This window comes from Pan paniscus, chromosome 5 (genome assembly GCF_029289425.2).
Source record: "Pan paniscus chromosome 5, NHGRI_mPanPan1-v2.0_pri, whole genome shotgun sequence".
Taxonomy (NCBI): Eukaryota; Metazoa; Chordata; class Mammalia; order Primates; family Hominidae; genus Pan; species Pan paniscus.
In genome coordinates, this window is record NC_073254.2 from 28,613,236 (window position 1) to 28,632,609 (window position 19,374).

At 38.7% G+C, this 19,374-nt stretch overlaps 1 protein-coding gene across 7 annotated transcripts in view; it reads left to right on the plus strand.

The window, feature by feature from the left end:
- The window catches only part of RNF182 (ring finger protein 182), a 55,755-nt gene extending 36,609 nt beyond the window's left edge, over positions 1–19,146 (plus strand). For 4 of the 7 annotated variants that reach the window (XM_063605159.1, XM_055113196.2, XM_034961476.3 and 1 more), the window contains 2 exons: positions 13,357–13,511; positions 16,054–19,146. In XM_063605159.1, the coding sequence (XP_063461229.1) occupies positions 16,265–17,008 (744 nt within the window). In that variant the 5' untranslated portion in view covers positions 13,357–13,511; positions 16,054–16,264 and the 3' untranslated portion in view covers positions 17,009–19,146. Of the gene's footprint in view, positions 1–605; positions 689–13,356; positions 13,512–16,053 lie in introns of all 7 variants that reach the window. The other 3 variants (XM_034961480.3, XM_034961482.4, XM_055113197.2) reach the window with 2 other exon arrangements.
- Positions 19,147–19,374: the final 228 nt, after the last annotated feature.

Sequence of the window (19,374 nt, forward strand, 5' to 3'; positions counted from 1 at the left end):
ATGAAGGAAGAAATTAATAGGAAAGAAATTAGTCTAATGGAAGAAGATTCAGTCATTCTTAATAATCTAATTTTCAGGCCATATTCTTATTAATCATGATCTTAAATTATATCTTTGTTTGCATCTTCCAAATAAAGAGTAAGGTACTAAGCAAAAATCTAGACTTATGAGCTTTATATATTATTTGTTGGCATTCCATATAGATAATATAAACAAAAGAGAAATAATGACATTTCCCTCTCAGCTTATCAGGTAGCGGAAGTTATTACAACATTGGTAAATTGTGCTTTACTTGCTGTACTTACTATCTGCTCTATCTATAGACAGAAAATCTGTATACCTTCTGATACTGTGTTCAATGCATATTCTGTCTACTACCAATTTAGAATGCTGAAGTACCATATCAATGGATCCATTATTTCTAAATTTCTAGTCGCATCCATATAGTGCTTATGTATGTAAAGTATTTACACCTAAATGATTCCATTGAATCCTCACAACCACTTTGTGAGGCAGGTGTTATCTTTTAGTCCAAGATCACAGTGTCAGAGCCAGGTCCCAAATCTCGGTCTCCTGACTCTAGATGCTATGTGCTTCCATTGTAGACTGCCTGCAAGGGATGGTCATACTCCTGGCTGCACTTCCAGAGTCTTGAAGAAGAAAGCAGATGTGGATACCTAAATATAGGGTGCGGAGTACCTGGTTTTTTTTCTCTCTTATTCCTGAACATTTATTGGTTTAAAACTGCTGGCAAACAGCACAGCATAAATCACAACTCCATATATAAAAATAGTGGCCTCTCTTCCAAAATTAATAACTTAGATTGCTAGGTTATTAACTTGGCTGTATCCTAATAAATAGATTATGACTTTCCATCAAATTAAATTGCTTGTTCTTGGAGGAGGGGGGAGGTAAGAATTTTAATTGTTGAGGGAGGCTTTCTGGAATTGCTCCTTATGCTGCCAAACAACCATTAGGGGTTATGGGTATTGTGGGTTAAATTCTTCTAGAGTCAACTGATGGTCCTTCAAGAATGAGTACTTGGCATTTGTTGAGCCTATTCTTTTTAGGATTTTTGAGTTGGAGACTTTTATTATAGTGAGAAGGATTTTTTTGAATGGCATTTTAATGAAAGGCATAGTTTTTAATGAAAGGCATAGTTTTTAATGAAAGGCATAGTAAAACCCTTAATTCTGAGACCATCGTCTCTACAAAGTTCAACTATTGTTAATGCTCACTAAGGGATAACTGATAATTGGGACTGAGACCAACATATTATTGTTAGTAATTATTAACAGTAATGAGAGTCTTTTAAGCTCTAACTAGAATCCAGCTTCTGAATCTCTAGGTGGAAAAACTGGACTTTCTTGGAGGTAGATGCCACATGTGTGGTTTAAGCTTAATTTGAGACTCAAGCTCCATAAATAATGAGGTTAGGAACATCGGGTTTTGTGAATGAGCAATTGGGTGTCAGAGAGATGGCAAGCATGTGTACTTTATCAATAGCTGAGCGTAAAAACCAATGTTCTGCCTTGATAGTCACAAAGAAAAATGATGCTACAAGTGCCAGAATCTCTCATATGTTTTTGAAGATAGAGTTATTAGTCAAAGAATTGAAGACATCATAGAAACTGATAATCAAGAAGTGAAAGTGTTTGAAGAGTGATTCTCCATTTTGCACAAAATAAATTGAACATAGAAGCAGGTATTTAGCACCATTTCTAAAAACAGAAACCATAGTTAATGAAAATGACAATACCTTAACTTCTATCAGTTTTCTTGTTACAGAGCCATTTAAAATATATTGTCTCATCATCTAGAAAGCAGTGTTTACAACATTTATTTTCCAGGATGGGAGGAGTATTTTGGAAATGAGAGTTGAAATTTGACAGTTGTCTTTTCATAAGGGGAAAAATATAATCTCTCCTGTTGATGCCACATTAAAATGGTTGATGGATTCTATAAGAATGATTCAGGCTACATGAAACTGTATATGAAATATTTTGAAGAAACTCAACTTACCCTAAGACCTATACAATTAATTCATATGGACAGTGGAGTAATACACAGCATAGAGCCCTGGATAGATAATAGGATCACAGTGACAGCTCTGTTTTTTGTTTTGTTTTTTTGAGCTCTACTTATTTTGACTTTTTTTGTCCTGACTTCTTATGTAATCTTAGGAAAGATACTTCAATGGATGTTCATATGCCTATTAAGTGGGAATTATAATTTCCCCTTACTGTAGTAGAGCTTATGCAGTGTTTCTAAAATTTTTGAGCTTTTTAAAAAGACTTGAATTAATAGAAGTTATCATAATACAAATTATTAAAGTTTATGCATGGAAGAATACATAGAAACTGTATTTTGACTGACAGAACTTGCAAGATGTATGGATTGGACAGCTTCAAAGTTCATAAAAGAGTCTTCTAGGTAGGCATGATACTCATTGATAAATGAGGGAAATAATTTCTTTGGGCATAGATTGGCTTTGGATTAATTTGGAAAGAAATAGCATGCTATTTTGCTTATCTATTGTTACAAAAGCACCTCAAAACTAGTGGCTGGAAACAACAGCCATTTTATTGGTTCATGAGTCTGTGGCTCAGCATTTTCTACTGGGCTCAGTGGGGCACATTCTTCAGCTGTTCTTTCATGGTGCCACTCATTCAAACAGGTGTTGTCCCTGGTGGTTAGTTGAGGCTGGATGGTCTCTAATGGTCTCACATGACTAGAGTTGGTGCTGGCTTTTGTCTGGGCCTTTCTCTCTGTGGTTTCTCATCTTCAGAGAGGCTAGCCTGGGCTTCTTTGATGGTGGTCTCAGAATTCCAAGAGAGCAAGAGCAGAAGCTTCAAGACACCCTGAGGTCAGAAATTTGCTTCACACTCTTAATGTTGGTCAAAGCAAGTCACAAGGCCAAGATTTAAGGGGTGGGGAAAAACAGATTCCTCTACTTGTTGATCAGAGGAAAAGAAGATCACATTGTAGAAAGTATTTGTACAGGTCTGTGGAGAATTATTGCAGCCATATTTGCAGACAAGTTGCCACACATGATAGGGGCTAGGGCAAAGAGTATTTAGGGGAGATGGTCTAGTAATAAATTAAAAAATTTGAAATTGAAGGGTAATATCATGAAAAAGTGGGGAAGAAGACCCGAAAACAGTTCAAGATCCAAACAGCAAAGACTCAAGACAATCTCAGTTAAGAAAAACACGAATTTTTTAAAATGTAAAAAAAAAAAAAGAATCATTATCTAACTAGTATATAGAAATACAGCTCTTTGAATTAAAAGGTAGAACTTGAAAGGCATTATTTAGGAAAGATAGCCAAAGGCAAAGGAAAATGATTCTCATACCCTTGAGTGTCCAGTTTATGGATTCTTAGAATGAGACAGTTTGATATAGAGGAAGTAAAAAATAATAATATGCAAAAAGGAGAATTCTAAAAAGTGAATTTCAAAAACAGTTAACTTAGGGATGAGTATCAGTTTGGTACATATCTTTATGTAATAGCTGCTGAACATGCTTAGTATTGCCAATGTTCTGCCCAAATTAAACTTTTATCACAAATTTCCATTTTTCCATCTAGGTAAATATTTGGGAAAAACTCCAGGAATTATAGTTGGCAAGGATTCTTGAAAGATAGCAAGCTAAAGTGGCTTGCTATCTTGCTCTCTCAATTCTACTCTATCTGCCTTTCCTGATCCCAACGACTCCTGGAGCCAGCAGACCCCTGAGTGCAAGTGAAACCCCAAGCTTTGTGAAAGCTGAGGGTGGGAAGTGGGGAGCAGATGGGGGATTCCTTCCTAGGCTTGGCTGGTACCGAGGGCTGGCATCCATTGGATGAGTCCCACCAGAAGATCAGGATGCACTGGATACTGTGATGAACTTGACCTACAGAGGGTGGGGACTCCTGGGAGGAAAACTGAAACTCACCCTCACCCCATAGTGTGTGTGTTCCACAAGAGACCAAGGAGAAAAATCCATAGTTGGGGGCGTCCTTTGGAGCAGGAGGCCTTGGAAGGGTCCTGGCAGCCCACCTGCTGTCACACTGCTAGATCACAGGAGAAGAGACCATTGTGTTTCCCCCTACTCATAGAACTTCAGTTCCATGGGTCCTTCAACAATCAGACCTGAACCCCAGTGATATAACAAAGAAAAATATTGGCACTGTAGCCAAAGGGAAGGCAGTCTATGAGAACAGACAGAACTCACGCTGAATGTGATGGAGCGGCAGCCAGAGACAGATGACAACCTGACAAAAAATAGAAAGAGCACATAAGGAGATGCAGATGCAGCACAAGAAGACTTTCTAGAGATGAAATGCATGATTTCCCCATCAAACATTTTAGTAAATGAACTGAAGGTGATAATGATCATTCTTGGGGCTTGATTTGGTAGCCTAGTTGGTCAGCTAGAAGAATCTGAAAGTACAGAACAAAAATATAAAGGAATGGAAACCACAAAAGAAAATAGATCCAGGAAATATAACATGTGAGTAACAGGAAAGCCAGAAAGAGAAAAAGGAACAGATGGAGGAAAGGCAATAATTAAGTAAATATAAGAAACAAATTTTTTGAGCTTAAAAATCAGGACTTGAGTCTGTAAATTCAAATAGCTTATTAAGTTCCAGGCAAAATTTATGAAAAAAGACACTCTGGATTTATTGGAAAAGTTCTTGAACTATATATTAAGAATAAGAGGCAAAATCTTAGAAGCTTCTAGACAGAGCAAATTACTTAGCATGAAGAAGTATCACACTAGCAGCAGATTTCTCATCTGTGACACAGAAAACTAGAAATAGTAATTTCCGCAGGCCATGGAGATGTTACCAAAATACCAAGGGTTTGGTCTAGGCCCTACTTGCTCACCACACAGAAAGCCAATCACGAGATGATGAGTATTGCCAAGGAAGAAGGCTTTAATTGGGTGCTGGGGCTGAGGAGATGGGAGATCCTTCTCAAATCCATCTCTCTGACAGACTAAAACCGAGGGCTTATATAGCAGGGAAGAAATGTAACAATGTATAAGAAAACAGGAACTAGAGAGGGGCAAGGAAGCAATCATGATCAATGAGGGGCCCCTCGAGGATCTGGTGTGGTGATCTGGTGAGTTTCAGTTCTTTGATACTTTTTTTTGAGTGGCCTGGAAGTCCTCTCCTGAGGACGGAGCTCAGATAAAACAAATACAAGTTTTAAGCTTTAAGACAAGAAAGGGCAATCTATGTTTATACAAAAGAATAGTCCATAGGACTACTGGGTTGGTTTCAGAGAGAAAAAAGACAGCAGCCGGAAAATCCCATACATTTCCCTGTCAGGAGGAAATTTATTACTACATAAGAATTTAGAAATATCATCACCTATTTTCTGACAAAGATAATAATACAAAGAAAAAGTAACTGAACAAAAAGTTAACCAGAAACACAGACCTTGAGATACAGGAAGATGACAGGAGGGAAATATTTGGAATTGAATCAAATAAATCAAGTGAGGAGGAAAGAATGAGTTAATATATAACAGCCTTTACATTAAAGGTGAATGAACTTGGAAAATTCACAAATTTTTAGAATTCATTAGATGTTTTAATCGGAAAATTGTCAGACTGAGTTAAAAACCAAAACCCAGGTCAGGCATGGTGGCTCATACCTGTAATCCCAGCACTTTGGGAGGCCAAGGTAGGTGGATCGCTTGAGTACAGGAGTTTGAGACCAGCCTGGGCAACATGGCAAAACCCCGTCTCTACTAAAAATACAAAAATTAGCTAAGCGTGGTGGCGCACACCTGTAATCTCAGCTACTTGGGAGGCTGAGGCGGGAAGATTGCTTGACCCTGCGGGGTGGAGGTTGCAGTGAGCTGAGATCATGCCACTGCACTCCAGCCTGGGCGACAGATCAGGAACCTGTCCCCACCCCCCCACCTCCCCACCAAAAAAAAGTAAAACCCAGTAGTATGCTGTTTTGTGTGTGTGCACGTGCGCATGTGTGTGTATGTGTTTTCAAACATGCTCTCTCTGTTGCCCAGGCTGGAGTGCAGTGGTGCAATCATAGCTTACTGCAGCCTCGACCTCCTGGACTCAAGTGAGCCTCCCATCTCAGCCTTCTGAGTAGCTGGGACCACAGGCGTGCACCACCACGCCTGGCTAATTTTTGTATGTTTTTGTAGAGACAGAGCTTTGCCTTGTTTCCTAGGCTGGTCTCCAACTCTTGGGCTCAAGTGATCCACCTATCTTGGCCTCCCAAAGTGCTGGGATTACAGGCTGTGTACCACATCTCTGGCAGCTGTTTATAAGAAACATTCGAGATAAAGTAATTGAAGATGGAGTTGAAAGGATGCACATACATCCCAGGCAAATGCGGAGTCAATAGAACAAGTAATATAAGCTTTAGATAAGGTATAAAGGTTGATATTTAAGTTAAAGGCATAAATAGGATAAGGAAAGACATTATATAATGACAAAAAGAGGCAGAGTTTATGAAGAAAATAAAGCTGTATATGTAAGCTAACATAGCCACTAACTCTGTAAAACAAAACTGTTAGAAATGCAAATATAGTTATAGTGAGACACTTAAATAAACCTCTCTCACTTGTTTTGACCTGTGATAACCTTGCACATACCTTGATGATTCAGAAATTGAATAAATTAAAAAGTTAGGTTTAATAGATATTCTAGAACCACACAGAATATTTCTTTCTAGACTACTTAGAAAAATATACTTGACCACAAAGAGCACCATAATAAATTAAAAGGAAAAGATTTTCTTATAGATTTTGTTCTCTGATCATAATCCCATACTATTAGAAATTACATATGGCAATAAAAAATAAATTTTATTTAGAAATTTAAGAAAAGTACATAACCTTTTTAAAATTTATTAATTTTTTTAAAAAAAATAGAGATGGAGTCTAATATTGCCCTGGCTAGTCTCAAACTCCTAAGGCTCAAGTGATTCTCTACCCTCAGCGTCCTGAAGTGTTGGAATTACAGGCGTGAGCCACCATGCCTGGCCCTGTATTACCTTTATATCAAAGGAGAAATCAAAGGTCAAATCACAAGCCATCTAGAAATCAATAAAAGGTACACTATCTATTCCACAAGCTATGGGATAGAGTGAAAGCTGTAGCCAGTGGAAACACTATAGTCTTTAGCTATTTTCAGTATTTAAGCATAAAGACAAAGTGTACTCTTAGTATGAATTGGGAAAAAAATCATAACAAACAAAAATAAATTAGAGGGAATAATAAAGATAAAAGCTGAAATTAATGAAATTAAAAGTAACAGAAAGGATAAATACATATATTAGCAGGTCTTTGAAAAGCACAGTAAAATAGTTTGATTAGGTAATTAATAAGGAGTAAAACAATTTAGAAGACTATAAGTGAGAAAAGAAACAATCAGGGGCAGAGGTGATGCAAAGACGATAACAGAATTTGCGGAACTCTACAGCAATGAATTTGAATACCCAGAAGAAATGGATTTTTTCTTTGTCAAATATAAATGTCTAAATTTAACTGAGGAAGAAATGAACATTTGAATAGGACAGTAACCCTAAAAGAGATGGAAAAATGATTAAAGATCTACTACTGCAAATGACAATGGAATCATATGAAATTACAGCTGAGTTTTATGTAACTTTTAAAGAACACATAATTTTATCAGTATTTAAACTGTTCCAGAAGATGAATAGCTCCTGTTTCACTTATAAAATAAGCATACAGTTAATACCAAAACCTAACAGCACAAAAAAGTCTAGAGACCAATTTAATTTTCAGTACAGATGTAAAGTTTCTCTAAGATTTCATTTGGGGTGGTATTCAGGCTGATACTGGTGGAGGAGAAAAGAACCAAATAAAAAAGAATGCACACACACAAAGGCCACTAATAAATAAATAAATATGTCTGATGACCTTTGTGTATTTATATATGTAAATGTGTTTATGTGTACATGTGCATGCATGTGTGCACATGTGTGCAAATGAAATCTTAGAGAATGCCTATTGCCTGTGAGTTTTGTTGAATTATTTATTTATATAAATTTCTGTAATACTAAGTAGGAACCTAGATCTAAAAACACAATAAATTCTCAACGTCAAGTACAGCATGGTAACTGTATTAGGGCACTTTGGGTTGTAAGTAACAGAAATCCATCCAGAAAACTAGCATAAGCAAAAAAAGGAATTTATTGGCTCACAGAAACCTTCATACATTATTGACTTCAGAAACTCAGTTCAGGTCTCATCAGGCTTGTCTCTGTTTTTTTTTTTTTGTTGTTGTTGTTGTTGTTTTTACCTCTGCCTCTTGTTTTCCTTTACTGTCTTAATATTTTTGGCTTTATTCTTCTTATTCTCCCTCTTGCTTCCATGGCAGTTCCTTGATACATCTTTTTCTGGTTCTGTATCCCTTCCCCTGGTCCCTGTCCTGTCCTGTCTTGTCCCTAGCTTCAAATAAAAAGAGTTGCAGTCAGGAGCTTTGAGAAGTCCGGTTTGGGTCACATGCCCATTAGACTAATCCTTGTGAGTAGGGGAGTAGTGGAGTATGTGATCAGCCAGGCCTGGTCCCAAGTCCACACCTTTGGAGAGAAGGGAGGTACTATGATTAGCACAGCCCACCCACTATTTTGTAATTTGAGTGAGTAGGAAACACTACCCCAAAGAAGTGGGGGCAGTTGGGAAGGGAGCAATGTGATCTAAAGGAGAAAAAAAGATCCTAGGTAGACAATAACAACAGGTGTCCACTGGAGGGACTTTGCTTTAAAATATAAGCCAAGTTTGCATCTTCACCATCAAGGGAATTAAGTAGCAGAGTAAGATGGATTTGAGTCTAATAATAAGTGGTTTATTATTTAGGGCTGTGAAAACAATCATTTGCCCAATAGTCCAGGAGCTCAAGCTAATTTATGAGAATAATAGTAGGTAATTATTTATTTGTATAGTCTTATCCCCAGATGACTTATAAAAGGATGAAAGATTGTTAATTGGTTAGTTAGGAATACCAGCTTCATATATTTGAAAATGTATGTATTTTTCTAGGAAAAGAAAACTTTGTATTTATTTTTAAGGCAATTTCAGCATACCAGATTCTTTCCTCAGTGTCTGGTGAGACATACTTTAGCACTTGTTCTTATCAAGGCATGCTACAGATATGTCCATCCTAGAGATTCATCCATTTTCCCTCTTTTGTTAATATATAATAATTTACATATTTATGGGGTACATGTGAGTGTAACATATAAAGAATGTATGATGGTCAAGTCAGGGTAATTAGGGTATTCATCACCTTAACTCTTTATTATTTTTATATGTTGGTATTTCAAGCCTTCTGGTTACTTTGAAATATACACATTATTGTTGCTAAGTATAGTCACCCTAGTATGCTATCAAATATTAGAATTATTTCTTCTATCTGATTGTATGTTTGTACCCATTAACCAACCTCTCTTCTTTCTCCCTCTCCCACCTCATCCTGAGATAAAGTTTTTTAGCTCCCATATGAGTGAGAACATGAGGTATTTGTCTTTCTGTGCCTGGCTTATTGCACTTAACATAATCACTTCTGGTTCCATTCATGTTGCTACAAATGACAGGATTTCATTCTTTGTTGTTGCCAAATAGTAGTTCACATTTTTTTATCCATTCCTCTGTTGATGGGCACATAGCTTGATTCCATATCTTTGCTATTGTGGATAGTCCTGCAATAAAAATGGGGGTGCATGTATCCCTTTGGTATATTGATTTCTTTTTCTTTGGATAGATACCCAGTAGAGGAATTGCTGGGTTGTAAGGTATTTCTATTTTTAGTTTTTTGAGAAATGTTTATACTGTTTTCCATAGTGGTTGTACTAATTTATATTCTTACCACCAGTATTGATTTATAGTAATGCATGAATATTAAGGTGATAGATACGTGACATTTCAATTTTGTGAAAAAAATTAATGGACTTACATACAGATCATATGGAAAAAGTAAGTTGATCCAAAATATGCGTTGGCAGAAAAATATACATTTTGAATGTAGAAAAATCTGTATCTATAAAAATAGCCAAAACAGTCATAGATTCCCTTTCTTTCCTTTTTCGTTTTCTATTTCCTTTCCTTTCCTTTTTTACTGTGAAAGATAACACTAGTACAGAAGACGTACTGTGTGATGGAGTAGCACAAAATGAACACTTGTAAGTACCACCCCGGTCAAGAAGAGAGCATTGTCAGCCACTCCGTAGCCTGCACTAAGTCTGCTTGGACACTGTTTTTTCTTCCCTTCAAGGCGTTGGCTGTCCTGATGATATGATTTGGCTCTGTTTCCCCACCCAAATCTCACCTTGAACTGTAATAATTCCCACATCAAGGGTGGAGCCAGGTGGAGATAATTGAATTATGGGGGCAGTTTCCCCCATACTGTTCTCATGATAGTAAGTTCTCATGAGATCTGATGATTTTATGAAGGGTTTCCCATTTTACTTGGCATTCATTCTCTCTTGCCTGTCACCACGTAAGATGTGCCTTTGCTCCTTTTTCACCTTCTGTCATGATTGTGAGGCCTCCCCAGCCATGTGAAATTGTGAGTCCATTAACCCTCTTTTTCTTTATAAATTACTTAGTCTTGGGTATATCTTTATTAGTGTAAGAATCAACTAATACAGTAAATTAGTACCAGGAGTGGGGTACTGCTATAAGGATACCTGAAAACGTGGAAGCAACTTTGGAACTGGGTAACAGACAGAGGTTGGAACAGTTGGAAGAAGAAGACAGGAAAATGTGGGCAAGTTTGGAACTTCCTAGAGTCTTGGAGGGCTCAGAGACAGAAAGATGTGGGGAAGTTTGGAACTTCCTAGAGACTTTAAATGCCTTTGACCAAAATGCTGATAGTGATATGGACAATAAGGTCCAGGCTGAGGTTGTCTCAGATGGAGATGAGGAACTTGTTGAGAACTGGAATAAAGGTGACTCTTGCTATGTTTTAGCAAAGAGACTGATGGCATTTTGCCCCTGCCCTAGAGATCTGTGGAACTTTGAACTTGAGAGAGATGATTTAGGGTATGTGGTGAAAGAAATTTCTAAGCAGCAAAGCATTCAAGATGTGATTTGGGTGCTGTTAAAAGCATTCAGTTTTATGTATTCACAAAGATATGGTTTGGAATTGGAATTTGTGTTTAAAAGGGAAACAGAGCGGCCGGGTGCAGTGGCTCATGCCTGTAATCCCAGCACCTTGGGAGGCCAAGGCGGGCGGATCACGAGATCAGGAGATCAAGACCATCCTGGCTAACACGGTGAAACCCCGTCTCTACTAAAAAATAAAAAAATAAAAAAATTAGCTGGGCATGGTGGAACGCGCCTGTAGTCTCAGCTACTCAGGAGGCTGAGGCAGGAGAATGGTGTGTACCCGGGAGGTGGAGCTTGCAGTGAGCTGAGATTGTGCCACTGCACTCCAGCCTGGGTGACAGAGCAAGACTGTGTCTCAAAAAAAAAAAAAAAAAAAAAAGCAGGGCATAAAAGTTGAGAAAATTTGCAGCTTGACGATACAATAGAAAAGAAAAACCAATTTTCTGAGGAGAAATTGAAGCTGGCTCCAGAAATTTGCATAAGTAATGAGGAGCCAAATGTTAATTGCCAAGACAATGGGGAAAATGTCTCTGCATATCAGAGGTCTTTATGGCAGCCCCTCCCATCACAGACCCAGAGGGCTAAGAGAAAAAATGGTTTTGTGGGCCGGACCTAGGGCCCTGCTGCTTTGTGCAGTCTTGGGACTTGGTGCCTTACATCCTAGCCATGGCTAAAAGGGGTCAATGTACAGCTCAGCCCATGACTTCAGAGGGTGCAAGCCCCAAACCTTGGCAGCTTCCATGCGGCATTGAGCCTGTGGGTGCACAGAAGTCGAGAATTGAGGTTTGGGAACCTCCACCTAGATTTCAGAGGATGTATGGAAATGCCTGGACGTCCAGGCAGAAGTTTGCTGCAGGGGTGGGGCCCTCATGGAGAACTTCTGCTAGGGCAGCGTGGAAGGGAAATGTGGGGTTGGAGCCCCCACACTGAGTCCCCACTGGGGCACTGCCTAGTGGAGCTGTGAGAAGAGGGCCACCGTCCTCCAGACCCCACAGTGATAGATCCATAGACAGCTTGTACCATGCATTTGGAAAAGCTGCAGACATTCAATGCCAGCCTGTGAAAGCAGCCAGGAGGGAGGCTGTACCCTACAGAGCCACAGGGGCAGGGCTGTCCAAGACCATGGGAACCCACCTCTTGCATCAGCATGACCTGGATGTGAGACATGGAGTCAAAGATTTGGCTGCCCTGCTGGATTTTGGACTTGCATGGGGCCTGTAGCCCCTTTGTTTTGGCCAGTTTCTCCCATTTGGAATGGGTGTATTTATCCAATGCCTGTACCCCCATTATATCTGGGAAGTAACTAACTTGCTTTTGATTTTACAGGCTCATAGGCAGATGGGACTTGCCTTGTCTCAGATGAGACTTTGGACTATGGACTTTTGAGTTAATGTTGAAATGAGTTAAGACATTGGGGGACTGTTGGGAAGGCACGATTGGTTTTGAAATGTGAGGACATGAGATTTGGGAGGGGCCAGAGGTGGAATAATATGGTTTGGCTGTGTGTCCCCACCCAAATCTGACCTTATATTGTAATAATCCCCACATGTCAAGGGCAGGGCCAGGTGGAGATAATTGAATCATGGAGTCAGTTTCCCCTATACTGTTCTCATGATAGTGAGTTCTCACAAGATCTCATGGTTTTATAAGGGGTTTCCCATTTTGCTTGGCATTCATTGTCTCTTGCCTGCCGCCATGTAAGACATGCCTTTGCTCCTCCTTCACCTTCTGCCATGATTGTGAGGCCTCCCCAGCCATGTGGAACTATGAGTCCGTGAAACCTCTTTTTCTATATAAATTACTCAGTCTTGGGTATGTCTTTATTAGCAGCATGAGAATGGACTAATAAACCTGACATGTAGTCTAATCACCGCCAGAGTTTTCATCATAGCTTTACCACCTAAGCTTGCACCCCTAAATGCTACAGCTTGGTTCTGCCTGGTTTGTGAACTTTATATTAATGGACTCATACAGTATTACTCTTTTGGACTTGGCTTTCACTGAACATCATGATTGTTGTCCACAGCTTTTGACAGAAGTGAAGGCAGGTTGGAGATGGGCTGGAATGAGTATCTCTTAGAGACCCAGAGAACAACTCTGACTAATTATAACCCTAGAAAGGTTTAGATTTTTGGTTATCATTCAAGTTCTTTGAGGGATCTTAAAATCATAATAAGATAGATGAAATTTTTTTTTTAACTCTAGCAGTTGGTAGCCTGGCTTTTCAAGAGGAACAATCACCATGCTCTTTTCTGCCATTCCAGGAAGAAATACTTGTGTTGGCTGCATTTCCAGGGATGCTACCAGAGCTCAAGGCTGTCACCTGGTCTTGCCCAGAAGAGCCATTCTTAGAGGCAGGACTTGATGAAGGCTTTCCTGCTGATGGAATAGGTTTGCTAGAGCTGGCCTTAGAATTAGAGTAGGTATATTTTTTATTGGATATTTGAATATTGAGTATTTCGTTGCACGTTACCAAGAAGTCCCTTATATAATTTGTATAAATATGAACATTATAATCACATAACACTCTATCTTAACATACTCAGTAATCTGATAGAGTATTTCTGTGACAAAACAAAGCTTTGTTTCAAATAATAGCTCAATATTTTCAAGGAAATAATTTAGGTTCACATAATTATCAGCTAGAAATTGTGGCTGGCCCAACATAAAGTGTTACTGCTACTCTTCTAATGGTTGGAAGCTTGGTACAGAAAGTAGGAATGTGACCTGCTGACTGTCAAATGCTGATGTTCTAATGTGTTCTCACGTATTCATAAACACTCACATGTCTACTCTAGCTTTCTGTACAAAATTTCTAGATGTAATTTTGCCTAGTTATCTTCACTGGCTGTTTTACTCTTTTTTTCTGATGTCTTTATGCATGTGTTTACATACTTTCTTTTCCTTTTTCCACATGACTTCACATACCTCAGTCCTTTCTATGGCAATGGGGACAGACACTGCTGCTAACCCTACTGGGACCATCAGCTTCCTAACCTCTGGATTCAGGAGAGCATTACATCTGGGTGGGCATGTAGCTGCAAAGAACAAATGACATGTTCCATTTGGGTGGGCTGAAGTCTGTGTGTGGCTACCAGGGGTACTGTTGTAAGAGCCTTGTGCTCAGCAGGGAATGAATGGGAGCTTTCCAGGTGGCAGATCACCAGTGAACTGCCCAGGGCTGGGGACTGTCCCATGAAGTGAGCTAGGACTGTGTGTGGTGACCAGGATAGAACTCCTTCTTGTTCTTTGGCTGTCATCCTGAAGATGTTCATCCCACAGGAGGAAAAAAAACGCCAGCCTTGTGGAACTGTGAGCAGGACATAGTCATATTTTGCAGTGACATGGGCATGTGTATCCTGAATGGGATCAGGATCAGGAATGAGGAAAATTAGGGCACATGGAAGGAAAGGAGAGAGAAGAGTTGATGTTTGTGTCTGTATATCTTTTTTTTGTGTTAGGCTAGATACATAGAGCTTGGTTCGTGGTAGCAGTTTTGAAATACAGGCATACATATACTGTATTTGAAAAAATCCTACCTACATTTTTGGCTACCAGAGATTCTATAGATTGACTTCTTTTTGCCACCAACCATACATCTTGCCACTGCTATCCGTTACACATTCTTGTAGAATAGGAAGTCAATTAAAAATTAAAGTCTTAAAATGAAGATAATATGTATTAATAAGTCAACTATTCATGATTTTTAAAGTTATCCAGATTCAGCTACCCACTGCCTTTCTCTGTTAGTGCAGTATGGTCCATAGCAAATTTAAATGTCTAGCACAGTTACTCTCTGCCCTCAGAACTGTTATGACAGCTTTCTGCTATTATTGCTTGGAGATGTGCTCAGAAAATCAAATACATTTTGATATTTTTCTAAGCCAAACATAATTTAAGGTGAATCAACTACCAAAAATACTACATATATTAAAGCTAATTAAAAATAATTTTGAGATTTTCTATATTACTGCTCCCTTCCATTAGTACTGAAAATTGAGAACTGACTGTGCATATGAAATTAACCTTCAACCATTTGTCCAAAGCTGGTAATAACCAGTAATAGTAATTAGTAATAGCAAGGACTGTAGATTGTATTACACTTTCCTTTTACTAAAGAAAGAGTTTGCATGAAATAAAGTAGATGAGTAAGTGAATGTTGAGTATTTCTTCATAGCCATGCACAAGTGATTTCTTCATGTCTAGAGACATAGCTATGCATGTTTTATCTGTGTTTACTTCTCTTTCTTGGGACTTAGACTTGACTTGTTCATAATGCTTATATCGGGTGTTACATGCCTCATTCTTCCTTTAGTGAATGTATATGCACAGCTGTGGTTTTCAAGACTGGTATTGAAACAAAAAAATTGAAATGGAATAGTCAAACAATAAAGGCATTTATATAACAGATTTCTTTACACTGAGAAGGTAAGAACAGTCTGCTCTACTTAAATATGCTCTTATCTCTATCAAAGCAGTCTCTGAAAACACATTTTTAACATTTGTCCTTAATATTCCCTTTTGTGTATTCCTAAGCACTATTGACGGTATTTAGACACCTGGTATTTACACCAACAATACTCTGAATTAGTTTTCTGTTTCTGATACATGTCCCATTCTGTTTTCAGAGGCCAGAATTTGTTACAAGTTTCAGAGTGAAAATCTCTTGTATCTAGACTGAAGTATGTTCTAGAGCACATAGCTAGCTCTGCACTGGCCTTTACACCCATTAGGATTCTTAACTCTTTCTTCACTATCGTGCTTGTTGACTGAAACAGCTAAGCATGGAGATGACACTTTTCTGTTCTAGGAACAGAAGTGTGTGAAAAGATGAAGGGGATTTAACCTTTTAAGTTTATTGCTTCTAATCCTTGAAGCTCAGAAAATTCCATAAAGCACTTTTCAGAAACACTGTTTCAGTGAACTGTTCATTATATCAGAATCTCTTTTCTTCTTTACAGACCCTTCACGTGGCCTTTATAAATATGCGTTTGAGACAGAGTTATATGCAGAAGTTGAAAATGCCTGGAAGATTTCTGGTTTCTTTCACTACTTGTCCTGCCTTTTTGCATCGCTGCCAGATTTGGATGATATGATATTCAGAGGGGCACCTTAATCAAAGCCATTCTTCAACAAGACCCACCTGGCATAAGATTGCACACATAATTCAAGATGGCCAGTCAACCTCCCGAAGACACTGCGGAGTCTCAGGCCTCTGATGAGCTGGAGTGCAAAATCTGTTACAATCGATACAATCTGAAACAGAGGAAACCCAAAGTGCTGGAGTGTTGTCATAGGGTTTGTGCCAAATGCCTCTACAAGATCATAGACTTTGGGGACTCCCCACAAGGTGTCATTGTCTGTCCTTTCTGCAGGTTTGAGACGTGCCTGCCAGATGATGAAGTTAGTAGCCTGCCCGATGACAACAACATCCTTGTAAACTTGACTTGTGGAGGCAAAGGGAAGAAGTGCCTGCCAGAGAACCCTACTGAGCTGCTGCTCACCCCCAAGAGGCTGGCCTCTCTGGTCAGTCCTTCTCACACGTCCTCCAACTGCCTGGTCATAACCATCATGGAGGTGCAGAGAGAGAGCTCCCCATCCCTGAGCTCCACTCCTGTGGTAGAATTTTATAGGCCTGCGAGTTTCGACTCTGTCACCACTGTGTCACACAACTGGACTGTGTGGAACTGCACGTCCCTGCTGTTTCAGACATCCATCCGGGTGTTAGTGTGGTTGCTAGGTTTGCTCTACTTCAGCTCCTTACCCTTAGGAATCTACTTACTGGTGTCTAAGAAAGTCACCCTTGGGGTCGTCTTTGTCAGCCTGGTCCCTTCGAGCCTTGTTATTCTTATGGTGTATGGTTTTTGCCAGTGTGTTTGTCATGAATTTCTAGACTGTATGGCACCTCCTTCTTAATTGATATGCAAAATAAGAAATTGGACACACATTGCCCTGTTTGAGTGTGAAGTTTGATAATTTATAATTTATTTTCTTTTATGTTCTTTATGATTAGTATCCATGACATTAACAAAACCCTTGGCCACATGTTGACTTGATTGGTTTTCCTGTAGGCTGGAAGTAAAAATGTTCATTTCTACTTAGGGGTTAGCAAAATTGTATAAGCTCACACTTCATGGAGCACTGACAGCAGTGAGTCTTCCCAGAGAAAGGGCAGGGTTTCTCTCAGCACTGCCAGACAGACGGCAGGGGTGCGGCGTGTTATGCTATAGGGAGAGCATGGATCCCTCCTTTCGTATTCATGGATGTTCTATGATGGCAGTTGGACACAAGAGGAAAGTTGCTCTGAGACACAAAGTGTGTACTCCTTTCCCTCCCCATACCCCTGGTATTGGAACACCCTAGAATTGTCTTCAGGTGTTTTCTCTCTTAAGTCACTCTGTGGTCGGCGATCCCATTGAGATACTTGTTTCCTCTGCGCATTCTCCCTTGCCAAGAGGAAACTCGGTTCCATTCCCTTGGGTAGTTTCAACTGAATACCTGTTTTGCCACATTACTAAGGAGAATGAAAAGCAGTGAGGAATTTGCATCACAGTCAACTTCGTGGCAGAATGTGGCCATTTGTCCTTGAGACACACTCTTTCCTCCATGTCTGTTTTCCTCTCTCCTCAGTCTTATCTGAGAAGAATGGAGGAGAATGAACTTCTCATACAGCGGTTATTATTGATGAAAACCTTCATTTGAGTCTTTCCTTATAACATCTTAGTTTTGGTTTTTTTAAACCACATTGCCCAATCAGCCTCACCTCTTGTCCTGAAAAGGTTCCATTTAAATTAGTTGCTATAAATTCATCAAGACTTTATTCCCCATTATATTTTTGGTTCTATTAGGATTTACTTAACTGAATCTTATAACAATTCGAGGTGAACTGTGGCAATGAAAACCAGAAACAGTTAATGAGATGCTTCAGCTCACAGTTTGAAGTGCTGAGAACCTAAGTATTTTGCTGTACGGTACTGAGCTGTACCAAAATATGATGGTTTAGGTTTATGTGCAAGACTTTGTGTTGTAGTCTAGACAAAGGGGTGGGCAAGAGACATGCAAAGCTGATGCCCTGCTTGAAAAGACCCTTCAAGGAAGTAAAATGGCAGGGGCAGAGTGCAGCTTAACATGTTGCTATCCCTGTTGTTTTTGAGTTGGTTTTGGAATGGATTCAAGTTCTTACACAATTTATTTTGAATACAAGCATAACCTAGGTGATTTGAGTTAATGAACTTCTTTTCATGATGTAGGGAAAGTTGAATGTATATATTTCTAAGAAGAATTTGTTTAGCAGATTACAAGTTGGCAGAATAGACTGTTCACAGAAACTAGGCAAAAATTTAAAAAAACATTCTAGTCTCTAAAACCCATTACTAATGATTAACATTAAAATATTTGTAACTCTTAGAAAGGGGGCATTACTAAGACGACTTTAACTTGTTATGAAATCTTTGTTGTGTGATGCAGGTACAGTGCGCCCATTCCAACTGGAATAGCAGTTTGATTTTAATTGTAAAACTAAACTTCGGGAATATGTATGCCCAAAGTAAGTAGGATGAGAATAGTATACATGGGATATGGTCCAATGAATTTAAGCCCCAAGATACAGCTAAATACATTTATGATTTCATAAAATCTAGTTTAGATAGCATTGTGATGCAATTTCCAGAAATCCGTTTGTGTTTAGAGTAAATACCATGTTTAGAAGATGTTTTGTGGTTTGGATTTATATATTTGTAAGGTTTTTTTTTAAAAATGTTCGTTTTGTTTGAAATGTAACATTGAGTAAATTGGTGAGTTATATAATGAGATTTCTAGAAAGCTCTGGACATGGGTACGATGTGTTTTGCTTATCTGTATAATGTCTACAGTGATAAACTTGTGTCTCCGTATATTGTGGCAGTCTTTTTTCTAGTTAATTTGGCTTTAGAGAGCAATCTTTGTATGACACCAGAAAACTCTTCATGCTATTGAATGAAAAAAAGATAATGCTTTAATATTTTATTCACTGTGATACTGTTTTGTCTGTCTATTAAATTGTTATTATTTCCAAATTTAGAAGTTTGATTTCTCTGACTTATGGTTAAAATTCAGTTATGACTTTGCACCTCTGTTAGCTTCAGATAACGGCAAACATGAACATTCAGAAACGTTGGTTCAGCTAATGCCTTTATCATGCCCGTGAAGACTTCAGAACTTTCCAACAAAGGGGACCCAACCCATCACACTTTTAAAAGGCCTTCATAGTTATTTTATTTTATTTTATTTTATTTTATTTATTT